We start from the raw sequence: 12,846 nt of genomic DNA on the forward strand, positions 1-12,846 counted from the left end.
AATCGAACTCGGGTCAGCTTGTGTACAAGGCAAATGCCCACCAGCTGTGGCATTGCTCCAGCCCCTCCTCTGTCACTCTTTTCGGGGCAGAAGGGCCAGTTGTCCACAGGTGTCTGGGGGGGCGTTGTCTGGGAGGTGGAGATATGGCTCCCAGCACTTGCCACTGTAATATTCCCAGGGATCCGGGGCGGGGGGAGGGGGGTTGAGCCATATTCCAAGGCATACTTTTGCCTCCCTGAGTGCCTCTGCTGCCTGTGGATGTAAGGGAGCCTGCTGATTGGCATCTGTGTGTGTTTCAGGAGTCAGTATCCTTTGAGGCCATGGTCGTGAACTTCACCCGGGCCGAGTGGGCTTTGTTGGACCCTGTCCAGAGGCGCCTGTACAAAGACGTGATGCTGGAGGCCGTGGCCCAGTGGGCCACGAAATGGGGCTGCGAGGAAGGAGGGCCCTGTCTGGGCACCCTGGCCCAGGCATGGGGCTTACCCGGGCAGGCAGACGGGTCCATGGTTAAATGCCTTTTCCCTGATCTGGGGCCAAACCTGGATAAAGCTGGGTGTGAGGGCCACTGCCAGTACCTCCAGCTCTAGCTGTGACCCTAACAGTTCTGGTTGTTCCCCCCAGTGTTCAAGGCCCCAGGCTGCACCCAGCAGTGCTGGGTGAGGGAGGTGGTGCCCAGGATTATATTCTGGGCCACAAGCATGCCGGGCACTGTGCTACCTTAAAGCTTCTTCATGGGCGCACAGGGCCCACGAAGTCATTGAGTGCTGGGTTTTCTTTATTTTTTGGAGGGGGGGTTTTCACACCCACTGTTTTCAGGGGTAACTCCTTGCTTAGGCTCAGGGATCATTCGAGGTGGGATGGGGGGCTTTATGGGATACCAGGGATTAAATTGGGGTCAGCCACGTGCAGGACAGGTTCCCTAACCACTGCACTGTCATCCCAGCTCCCTGGGGTTTCTGAAAACAACTTGGAGGTTTGTTTTTTTTTTATCAGGGGTTGTTGGGGACCCACACCCGGCGATGCTCAGGGATCACTCCTGACAGTGGTCAGGGAACCCCATGGGTGCCGGGGATCTAGCTTAGAATGGCCGCCTGCCAGGCCAGTGCTCCTCCGCTGCCCTTTCTACCCGGTCCCGCTCTTTCCCGATTCCTGTTTTGCCTAGAGGGGTGACCCTGGGTTGTTAAAATGCCTCATCTCACACCTGGGTCCTGATGCTTCTGTTTCTGTTTCTTGTGGGGAGTGGTTGCTGGAGGTTAGACCTTCCAGCACTTTCTAATCTGCATCTATTTGGTCAAAGCCAGAGGAACTCAGTCTAACAAACTTGTTTGTTTAGTTGTAGGTTACACCCAGCAGTGCTCAGTTGTTATTCCTAGCTTTTTGCTCAGGACTTGAAAGGCTGCCTTGGCATGCTGTAGGATCTCATCAGTATCTAGGAGAGCCTGTTTGGATGTTTTCCTGAGCCTTCTGCTACCTGAGGTCAGAAAGGACTTGGAAGGATGTGAGCCAGTGGGAGCAGAAGGGTGGAGCACCAGGTCATCTATGTCCATCTGACTGGCCCTTTAGTTCTCACCTGCTCTCACCGTCATCCAATCAGAGGTAGAGAATGGGCCACTGGGGGCGGGGAGATAACAGTGGGCCAAAGAAGGCCCCTGGCCTGAACCTGCTCTTGGCTCCTAGGGCTCTGCCCAGCCTGGGTCCTGGACCTCCAGGGCCGTCAGCTCCTATGCAAAGGCTCTAAACTAGACAGATTCCAGATTAGGAAGCACTGCTCGGAGCCCGAAGATGGACTAGGAATTAGACCAGGTGACCAGGAAAAAGTAATAGGACCTGGTGAAGGTGGAGTTATGGACCTATGGAGTGCAGAAAAGGGTACGGAGGGATGATATTTTTTTGCTTTTTTGCTTGGGTCACACCCAGGAAGCTCAGTGGTGGTGCTTGGGGGATCTATGGGATGCCAGAGATTGAACTTGGCTGAGCTGCGTGCAAGGCAAATGCCCTACCTCCTCTACTATTGCTCCAAACCCTTAATAAATATTTTATTTATTTTTTTGTCTTGGGTGACACCCAGAAATGCTCAGAGCTTCCCCCAGTCTGTGTAGTCTGGGATCACTCCTGGCAGGACTATGGGACCCCAGTGGGGTTCTGGGAATCAAACCCAGGTGGTTTGCCTGCAAGACTAACGGGTTTCAGGAGTTCAGCATGGGTGTGACCACTGTGTACATCACCGAGGCGTTGGCGCTGTCGTAGGAGATACGGGAGGCGGCAGAGCTCAGGTTCATGCAAATGCATGTGCAGTGGAAGAGGGACACCACGGACAGGTGGGATGCGCAGATGGAAAACACCTTAGACTTGCCCTGAGCCGACGCCATGCCGTGGATGGAAGACACGCTCTTAGTTTAAGAGTAAAGGATGCCCGTGTGGTGTCCGCCGCCCAGCACCCCAATGGCGGTGTAAGGCAAGATGTCATTCAGCAGAGTGTCAGAACAAGCCACTTGAACCACTCAGTTGATTTCACAGAAAAAGTGGGGGATTTCCAGAATCATGCAGAAGGACAGTCGCAGCATCATGAAACTTTGCAGTAAGGAGTTCAGGCGCTCATGATCCAGCAGCCCAGAACCAGCAGCCCACAGAGCTGGGGGTTCATGATGACTGTGTAGTGGGGGTGGGGGGTGGCAGATGGCCACAAAGTGTTTGTAGGCCATCACGGCCAGCAAGAAGTTGTCCAGTAATGCGAAGATGATGAAAAAGTGCATCTGGATGATGCAGCCCTCATAGATGGCTTGGCTTTTCGTCTGGATGCTCTGTAGCATCTTGTGGACAGATGAAGCAGATATCCACCAAGGACAGGTTAGAGAGGAAGAATTACATGGGCATGTGGAGGTGGGGGTGTATGTTGACGGCCATTATGATGAGGAGGTTCCCCAAGATTGTGACAAGGTACATGGACAGAAAAAGCCGAAGATGAGGGGCTGCAATTCTGGCTCCCTTGGTAATCCCAGAAGGAAGAATTGTGAAACTCTGGTATAATTCTCTTTTTCCATGTGTAGGTAACTACCAGGAAATGGGAAAATTAAAAACATGATGACTAATTTTCTCCAAACAGAACATGACAAAAATAAGTTGAAATTCCCCAAACCCAGTTAGACCCTCCCCCCCAAAAAAAGATGCTGGTGGGGGCACCCAGAGCCTGTGCTCACTGACCCGCTGTGTCCCTCAAATGAAACTGGCCTCATGGTCCAGGCAGAAGCCAAGAGGCTGGTCCAGCTCCTTCCTACGAGGGGAGAAGGTCAGTCATGGTGTTCGGACTCAGGTGGGCCGGGATGAGAGAGGCTGGATCCCGGGAGAGGGCAGGGGACCCACAGGCATGGTGGGAGTTTTGGCTTAGGGATTTCAGGGAAAAGGTGTAGCCTGACCGAGGACTGAGATCGAAGCAATGACTAAGGTCAGTGACTCAAACAGAGACAATTGTGCCAGTGGCAGGAACAGACTCTACAGAAGTTCAGAGTCGAGAAAGGCTCAGCTGGATTTTTTTAAGAGAGAGAGAGAGAGAGAGAGAGAGAGAGAGAGAGAGAGAGAGAGAGAGAGAGAAGCAAGATCATTTTCTTTTTGCTTATCTTTTTGGACTACACCCACGGTGCTCAGGGCTGACTCCTGACTCTGCATCTGAAAGTTACTCCTGACTGTGCAGAAGGAGACCCTAATGCGATGTCGGGAATCAAACCCGGGTCTGCTGTGTGCAAGGCTGTGTGCCCTCCCCACTGTACCATGGTGTTGGCCCCAACAATATAGTTTTTATAGAAACTTCTTTAGAAAGGTGTAGAGAGTAGTATGCGCTGTGGAGAGAGCACAGGCGTCTCTAGGGGGAAAGAGGCTCAGTTGGGCCGCAGCGATGTCCAGCAGGGATGCGCTGGCCTTGTACTCATCGATCGGGGTTTGATCCCAGGCACCCTATAGTGTCCCCTGAGCCCCGCCAGGAGTCATCCCTGAGCCCCACCAGGTGTGCAAACACAAACACACAGTGCAAACAGAAGGAAGAGCCAGGGCTGGCCAACCTGACCCTGGCGGCCCGCCTGCCCCTGACTCCTGCCTGGGCACCAGCTGTTCTCCTGCGTGGACGCAGATGGCACCTGGTGAGCATCGTGCGGGTGACCTTCCTGTCCCTGCTGAGCGCTGGCTGCCGGCTCCAGGCAGACCTTCTCCTGCCAATGCCAGAACTCGGCCACCAGGTTCGACGTGGTGCGGGGTGCCAGGGCCTCGGGCTTCGCTTCCAGGGGGCCTTACGCCAGGAGCTGGGCCTCAACCAGATGGCGACGGCCGGGCTTCGGGACACCCAGGAAGATTGCCAGGTCCGCAGAGCGGGCGGCGGGAGGGCGCAGTGGGGTCCTTGTGTCCATGCACTGTACCCCTGACCCGCTCTGCCCGCAACCCCGCAGTTCCGGTAGGGCCAGGCCGAGACCCTGCTGGAATTCAGCGCCGCCAGGGACGCATCCTGCCGCTGCTCGACCTGGTGGCCGCCGGTACGGACAGCCTAAGCCTGACCCTACTGGAATTCAGCGCCACCAGGGAAGCGTCCTGCAGCTGCTACACAAGGCAGCTGCGGGCTTCAGACAGGACAGCCAGACCAGAAGTTCGCTTCCAGCTGGAGCCCCTCTGCTTGGGTAGCTGAGAGTCTCGGGGGTTGCAGGAGGGGGAGGAGGGAACAGAGAGGACACCTCCACGTGGGTACTAATGGAGCTGCGGCTCAAGTAGCCCCATTTATCTTCTCCTGCAACAGCCTCATGGTCAGACAAGAGGAATCTCCTTCCTTCTTCAGCCCCCAGGGTGACCCCAAACCTCTCCACTGCTCTCTTGTGGGGCACAGTAGAAGTTTAGCTAGAAATTTAGCATCTCTGTACCCCATACAAAGGACTTTCAGCTCTTAGATGGTACACCCCCCATTTACCTGCCTCCTGCCCTGTCCCCCCAAAACTGTGCTGCTTCCAGACCTCCTTGTTGACCACTAGATTCCCTCCTGTTCGACAGAGACTGCTCGTTGGCTTCTCCTGACATTGGGGGAGCTGGACAGATGGGGCAGTCCCAAGTAAAGGACCAAAGTGGGACCCCAGAAGGAACTGGGTCCTCTGGCGGAGCTGTGTGCCCCCAACTACCTCAGCTCAACTCTGGACACTACCACACCCTGCCTCCAACCCCCCCTCCACCGAATCACCTGGTCAGATCAGGAGGTGTGCACCGGGTGCAGCACAGTAGGGGTTCTGGGGTTACCCCAGATCCTAGTGGTGCTACCTTCGTACCAGGGGAAGCCACTCTGGTGGATTCAACTCGCTTATACCCACCAAGGGCTGGAAGGGATGAGAGAGTCTAGCAACTTCCGGCCCTGCCCGAGCCCTGCTGGGCTCACATCAAAGAATAAACTGGTGAACTGTGTCCAGCTGTCCATGCTGCCTGGGGCTCACCCCACTAAAAACTCAGCATGGAGGGACACCCAGTGAGCAGTGCTCCAGAGCCAGCTGAGAATGAACAAGGGGACACAGGAAATTCTAAATACGTCACTTCTGCCTAGGATGTTTTTTCTTTTTGGTCACATCCAGTGATGCTCAAGGGTTACTCCAGGCTCTGCACTCAAGAAGGACTCCTGGTGATGCTTGGGGGACCCTATGGGATGGCATGGGTTGAACGTGGGTCAGCTGCATGCAAGGCAAATGCCCTACCCACTGTACTTTAGTTCTGGCACCGAGGATTTTCTGATGGGACTTTCGTGTGGGCCCACATGGTTCTGGGGAGCATTGAGTACCTGGGATTGAACCTGGTCAGCCAAAACCAGGGCAAGATTCTTTTGTTGTTCTCTTCGTTTAAACAAGAAGAGTTCTGAACCCGCTTCGCTCTGTCTGACTCAGCCCTTTGGAAAGGATTCCTGTTATGGTCAATCCTACATACCACCACCTCACGTTCTGAGGTTGCCCCAACGCTCCTCTACAAAGAAGAGGAGGCATGAATATAGCAAGATACAGCTCAGAACACCCCAAGTTGGTGAGCATTGCTGGGTGTGCCCCGGAGAGAATAAATAAACAATTTTGTTTCAAGACTGAATACCCTGAACAAACATGATGACCTATTAGTACATGTATTGCAAACCATAATGCAGAAAAGGAAAAGGAGAGAGAGAGAGCTAAAAGAAAAGTGCCTGTCATGGAGGGAGGCTGGGGGTGGGGGTGGGGTACAGGGGGATGGTGGGATGGAAACGGGACCTTTGTGGTGGGCAATGTACACTGGTGGAGGGATGGGTGTTGGATCACTGTATGACTGAATCCCAATAATGAACAAATTGTAATTATCTTGCTCATGGATATTCAATTAATTTTTTTAAGTAATGTGCAGTTCATATCTGTTTCATTCAGCTTCATCAGTGGCTGAATAAATAGCAGTGTTCCTACAGAAAAAAAATTATTTTAGGAGCCAGAATGATAGTATAGTGGCTGGAGTTCTTGTCTTGCAGCAGCTGAGTGAGGTTTGATCCCTAAACTCCCATATGATCCCCCAAGAACTGCCAGGAGTGATTCTTGAGCACAGACGAGAGAATAAGCCCAGAGCACTGCCAGAGTGGCCCCAAAACAAAACCAAAAATAGTTCGGTTAAAAAAAATATTGAATTTTGGGCCGGAGCAATAGCACAGCAGGTAGGGCACTTGCCTTGCATGGGGCCGACCCAGGTTCGATCCGAGGCATCCCATATGGTCCCCCAAGAACAGGCAGCAGTAATTCCTGAGTGCAAAGCCAGGAATAACCCCTGAGCATCGCTGGGTGGGACCCTAAAAGAAAAAAAAAATAAATGAATGTTGGGGCTGGAATGAGAGCAGAGAGGATAGGGCATTTGCCTTGCAGGCGGCTGACCTGGGTTCGATTCCCAGCATCCCCTATGGTCCCCTGAGCACCGCCAGGAATAATTCCTGAGTTCAGAGCCAGGAGTTACACCTGTGCATTGCCCGATGTGATTCAAAAAGAAAAAAAAATCACAAATTTTCTTTCAGGAGTCAGAACAATGATACAGTGGGTATGATGTTTGCCTTGCATGTGGCTAATGCAGGTTTTAGCCTCAGCATCCCATAGGGTCCCTGAGCACCACCAGGATTGATTCCTAAGAGCAGAGTCAAGAGTAAGTCTTCAGCACCACCAGGTGGGGCTCTCCCTAAAAATTGCTCCTATCCTATTGAAAATTAAAGCATACAATACATACATTTGGTTGGGAGACTTTGAATAAGACAAATTTCTATTTATATAAGACCTAGGGGATTCCTACAATTTCCATGCCAAAGTGGCAATGTTTTTTTCTAAATAATAGCAGCTGTAGAATTTCAACCTACGTTAGTCATGTTCTGTTTGGAGAAAACGAGCTGTTATGTTTTCAATTTCCCCCCTTCTTGGTAGTTACCTACACATGGAAACAGAATTATATCAGAATTTCACAATTCTTCCTTCTGGGATTATCTAGGGAGGCAGAATTGCAGCCCCACATCTTCAGCTGCTCCTGTCCACGTACCTGGTCATTGTCAAATGGAACCGGCTCATCATTCTGGCCATCAGCCTGGACCCTCACTTCCACACGATAACGTACTTCTTTTTCTTTGACCTGTCCTTGGTGGACATCTCCTTCATCTTCACCACCGTCCCCAAGACGCTACAGAACATCCAGGCGAAAAGCCAAGCCATCTCCTACAAGGGCAGCATCCACCCATGCATTTTCTCATCGTCTTTGCCATACTGGACAACTTCTTGCTGACTGTGATGGCCTATGACCACTTTGTGGCCATCTACCACACATGCACTACACAGTCATCATGAACCCCAGATCTCTAGGATACTGGGTCACGAGCGCCCCGTGATCTGAGGCTGAAGTCATAGGATAGTGGGAAGGGCATTTGCCTTGCTCGCCGCCAACCTGAGTTCGATTCCCAGCATCACATATGGTCCACTGGACACCACAAGGGGTAATTCCTGAGTATAGAACCAGGTGTGACCCCTGTGCATTCCTGAGTGTGACATAAAATATATATATATATGTATATATATATATATATATATATATATATCTGAGGGGGGGCATAAATGGCTTTGCTCAGGGCTGACTTCTGCCTGTACACTCAGAGCTGACTCCTGGCAGGGCTCTGTGGACCGTAATAGGATGCCGGGGATTGAACCCAGGCCGGTCTTGCGCAAGCCAAGAGCTTTTCCTGCTGTTCCAGCCCACATTCACTTTATTAAGCATCTGCTCTCTTGCAAAAATTTGATGGGTGACACCCAGCAATGCTCAGGGCTGACTCCTGGCTATGCACTCAGGGATCACTCCGTGGATCCTGTGGAATGCCAGGCTTTGAACTCACGTCAGCCATGTGCAAGATAAGTGACCTACTTGCTCTGGGCCCAGAGGAACATTTTTTTAACCATCCAGTTCGGGGTATTTCCCAAAGTTACTTTCCAAGCTGGATCAAGAGAGGTTGGACTCTTGAACAGACACCTGAGATTTTGTAACACTCACTCCTCATGCCAAATGATTTCCCCTTACTTCCCTCCAATAATTATTACTTGATTTAAAATATTACATCATGGCACCTAAGTGTATTTCTTTAACTTTCTCCTAGAGGTACCTGAAAATGCTTTTCATTTATAACACCTCAACTCTGCTGTGATGAGTTGCCCTCATTTAATTTGAGCATATGGAGAGTGATATTGTCTTATTTTGGTTTTGAGGTCTCACTCAGCGATGCTCTGGGATTCCTCCTAGCTCTGCACTCAGGAAATCACTCCTGGCAGTGCTCAGAGACCATAAGCGATACCAGGGATCCACCTCCGGTCAGCCATGGGAAAGGCAAGTGATTTCCCCACTGTACTACTACTCCACCAGTGGCTAATGATATTCTTGAATAAAAACAGGGAACTATTCACCAGGGGAAGAGTCACCCACATTTTCAGCTGATGGGGCACTTGCCTTGCATGCAACTGACTGTTTCAATCCCCAGAAGTACTGCTGGGTATAACCTAAAAGAAAACAGTTTGTTACACCGAGTTCCTCTGGCTTTAATAGATGAGAAAAGGCTGGAAGTTCTCACCTCCAGCAACCCAGACCCGGCAAAGTCTGGACTCCCCACAAGAAAGAGAAACTGCAGCATCACGACCAAAGTGCAAGATGGACCAAAGTGCAAGATGGGATCCTTTAGTAATCCTAGTGAGGATACCCCTGAGTAGGCACAGCAGGAATTGGAAAAGAGCGGGGACCGTGTAGAAAGGACAGTGGTGGAGCACTGGCAAGGCAGGCTGTCATTCTAAGCCAGATCCCCGGCACCCAATAGGGTCCCCCGACCACTCTCATGAGTGATCCCTGAGCATCGTCTCGTGTGGGAACCCACAACTCCTGAAAAAAACTCTTCAAAGTCTTCAGTTTTCAGAAACCTCAGGGAGAGGGGATGGGAGTTCAGTGGTTAGAGAACATACCCTATGCATGGCTGACCCCAGTTTAATCTCTGGCATCTCATAAAGGCCCCCCATCCCACCACAATTGATCACTGAGCATCAAGCCAGGAGTTAGCCCTGAAAACAATAAGTGTGTAACCCCCCCTCAAAAAAAAAGTAAGAAACCCCAGCACTCAATGACTTGGGTCAGCCTGCTTCGCCCTAATCAGAGGATCTGAGTTCAGGTTTACCCAGGCCTCCCACGCCCACAAACTTATATGGAACTCAATGTGACCATTATTTCACTGCAACCCACATGAGTTAATCAACATCCAGGAAAAACTGTAAAGGATTTATCACAATTCCGAGGGCTCCATGAAATAAGGGACACACAGCAAGTTCTTTGATAGATACTCACACAGAACATGGCAGCTGTGTGCCAGGCCAGAATGCTCTCCACTGTTCTGTCTGTCGATGTGAAAACTCCTACCACAATTGCCAAGAGAGCAAGTGGTCCCCATGGCACAGCGACCCACTCCATTTCTCATACATGGAACCTTCATTTTGTTTAACACACAGAGCACAATGACAAGGTCTTTCTCGCTCTGGAGGGAGGGAGATTCTTTCTCACAATTCCAGGGTCGGCCGAATAAACCAAAATGCTTCCCCTGGGAAATGAAAAAACTGACATTCATTATGAATGGACATTTATTGTAGTAGAGTCACTAATGTCTCTTAAGAGTTCACACAATAGGGTAAGCAGATGCACAGGTCTAAGCAGCTAGGAGTATTATTGACCAATTGACCAGCCACCAATGTTTATGACAGTGACCAATTCTCATTTGACATGATGTACCTATGGTTGTGATTGAAGAAAAACGATTTTTTTTTAAAATTTAAATTTTATTGAATCACCATGTGGAGGGATACATAGTTCTCAGGATTATGTCAGTTATACAATACTCAAACACCCTTCCCTTCACCAGTGCCCATATTCCATCACCAACCACCCCATTATACCTCCCGCCCCCTCCCGCCCCCCCAGTCCCCGCCTTTGTAAGTGTAAGTTTCACTTCATTTACGCTTTATCTTGGTTACAGTCCATGTTTCAATACATAACTCACTATTGTTGCTAGGGTTTCCCCCAAAAAAAGAAAAGACAGTCCCACTGTCAAGGAAGCATTTGATGGCTCTCCATTGCTGAGAATGTAGAGATATTAAGTCCTGCTGTTTGTTACATAACTTTTCTATTTTTTCCCCCCTCGTCCCGCGCCACCGAGATCACACCTGTTTAGTAATCACCACGCTGCCTGAAAAAGGGAAAACAAACCAAAAAAGATGGTTATTTCCCGTCATCAGCCGGCGTGGGGCTCCGGCTTAGTTGATAGTCTGGTAGAATGTCTGCAAGCAGTTTCTGGAACCAAAAGTAATACGCTGGTATTGGCCCCAGGGACGAGATTCCATCAGCGTCCCGCTGTTCCAAGTACATAATAATTTATTCCCTTGTATCCCATTCCCACGCCACCAGGTCCGTGTCAGCTTAATGGACATCATACTATGGTTAACGCCACGCCGCGTTTCTTCCCGAGAAAGAAGGATATTTCTTCTCAGCTGGCGTGGGGATATAGCTTAGTTCAGTCTATAGAGATGGCTACCACTTTGGTAGCCTTCAATATTTCAGCAAAAGACTTACTATTCTTGTTAGGATTTCCCACCAAAGTCCGACCCGTTAAGAAGGAACCATTTCATATTGGTGATGATTAAATGACAATAGGTTGCGCGGCCATGGCAGCGGCCTCGCGGCTTTGAATTTCTGTATAAAGTTCAGGGAAAGTACAGCCAGAAATTACACGTCGCTACAAACTTTAACCATATTATGGTCCCTCCAAAGTCCAACCCATTACAAAGGAACCATTTCATATTGCTGATGATTAGATGACATTAGGCTGCCGCGGCCACACGGTTTTGGGTTTCTATATAAAGTCCAGGGAAAATTCTGCCTAAAATTCTATCGCTATAATCTTTTACCCTTCATCAAAAAAATCAGTACTATTGTTTGGAGTTTCCCCCCACGGTAAGCCCTGCCAAAAAGGAACATTTACACATTGCTGACAATCAAGAGATATTAGGTCGCGCGGCTGCTATCACAGCCGCGAGGTTTTGGATTTCTATATGAAGTCCAGGGAAAATTCTTTTGGTAATTGCATCACTCGCTGGCAGTGCCTGGGCCAGAAGCTCCGAGCACACAGTTTGGAGGCATTTTGGGGGCGCCGCTCGTGTCCAAAGTGGTTCAGTTGCCTCCGGGGTCAATCTCGCGCGGGGACGGAAAGGCAGAAAAACGATTTTCTTCGAAGCCCAGATCTGTGAAGAGATTCCACTCTGGGTGTTAAATCAACACCAATCCCTGCCACCCCTCTTTCTGCCTCCGGTGCCAGCGTTCCTCTTTCTCCGGATATTGTGGCAGAACATCATACTGACCTCTCAGGGCTGCTTTTAGTTGGCTGAGCCACGGGCACCTTCACAGTGGACAGTGCTAGCTTTGCCTCCATCAGTGTCACGATGGAGGCATACTCTCCCCGGTATGGGACAGGCTATGATTATGCAGCTTCAAGCTAGTGCTGAAGCTTTTCCCACACTGCTTGCACTCATACGGTCTCTCCCCGGTGTGGGTCCGAACGTGCCGAAGTAGACATGAGCGAGTACTGAATCTATTTCCACACTGCTTGCCGTCATATGGCCTCTCCCGGTGTGGGTCCGGCTGTGCGCATGCAGGTTTGAGCGAGTTCTGAAGCTTTTCCCACACTGCTCGCAGTCATACAGCCTCTCCCCGGTGTGGGTCCGGCTGTGATTACACAGGCCCGAGCGAGTACTGAAGCTTTTCCCACACTGCTCGCAGTCATACGGCCTCTCCCTGGTGTGGGTCCGGCTGTGACTATATAACGCTGAGCAAGTCTTGAAGCTTCTCCCACATTGCTCGCAGACATAAGATCTCTCCCCAGTGTGGGTCCTATGCCTACACAACGCTGAGCAAGTCTTGAAGGTTTTCCCACATTGCTTGCAGTCATATGGTCTCTCCCTGGTGTTGGTACATCGGTGCTTAAGGAACACTGAGCAAGTCCTGAAGCTTTTCCCACACTGCTCACAGTCATATGGCCTCTCCCCGGTGTGGGTCCGGTTGTGCTTATGCAGATTCGAGCTAGTGCTGAAGCTTTTCCCACACTGCTTGCACTCATACGGTCTCTGCCCGGTGTGGGTCCGAATGTGCCGAAGTAGACATGAGCGAGTCCTGAAGCTATTCCCACACTGCTTGCAGTCATACGGCCTCTCCCCAGTGTGGGTCTGTTTGTGCTCATGCAGCTGCGAACGAGTCCTGAAGATCTTCCCACACGGCTCACAGGTGAAAGGA

General features: G+C 50.7%; 1 protein-coding gene and 1 pseudogene across 1 annotated transcript; both read right to left on the minus strand.

Annotated features, from left to right (window-relative positions):
- Positions 1–2,186: 2,186 nt before the first annotated feature.
- LOC101558819 (olfactory receptor 7A10-like) lies at positions 2,187–2,853 on the minus strand (annotated as a pseudogene).
- An 8,877-nt stretch (positions 2,854–11,730) lies between these two features.
- On the minus strand, positions 11,731–12,773 carry LOC129401810 (zinc finger protein 177-like; the record flags this gene model as incomplete). The annotated part of the gene is made up of 4 exons (XM_055124683.1): positions 11,731–11,801; positions 12,012–12,141; positions 12,225–12,510; positions 12,595–12,773. Coding segments are annotated over 4 exons (666 nt in total), but the record flags the coding sequence as incomplete, so codon positions are not given.
- Positions 12,774–12,846: the final 73 nt, after the last annotated feature.

This window comes from Sorex araneus, chromosome 2 (assembly GCF_027595985.1).
Source record: "Sorex araneus isolate mSorAra2 chromosome 2, mSorAra2.pri, whole genome shotgun sequence".
Taxonomy (NCBI): domain Eukaryota; kingdom Metazoa; phylum Chordata; class Mammalia; order Eulipotyphla; family Soricidae; genus Sorex; species Sorex araneus.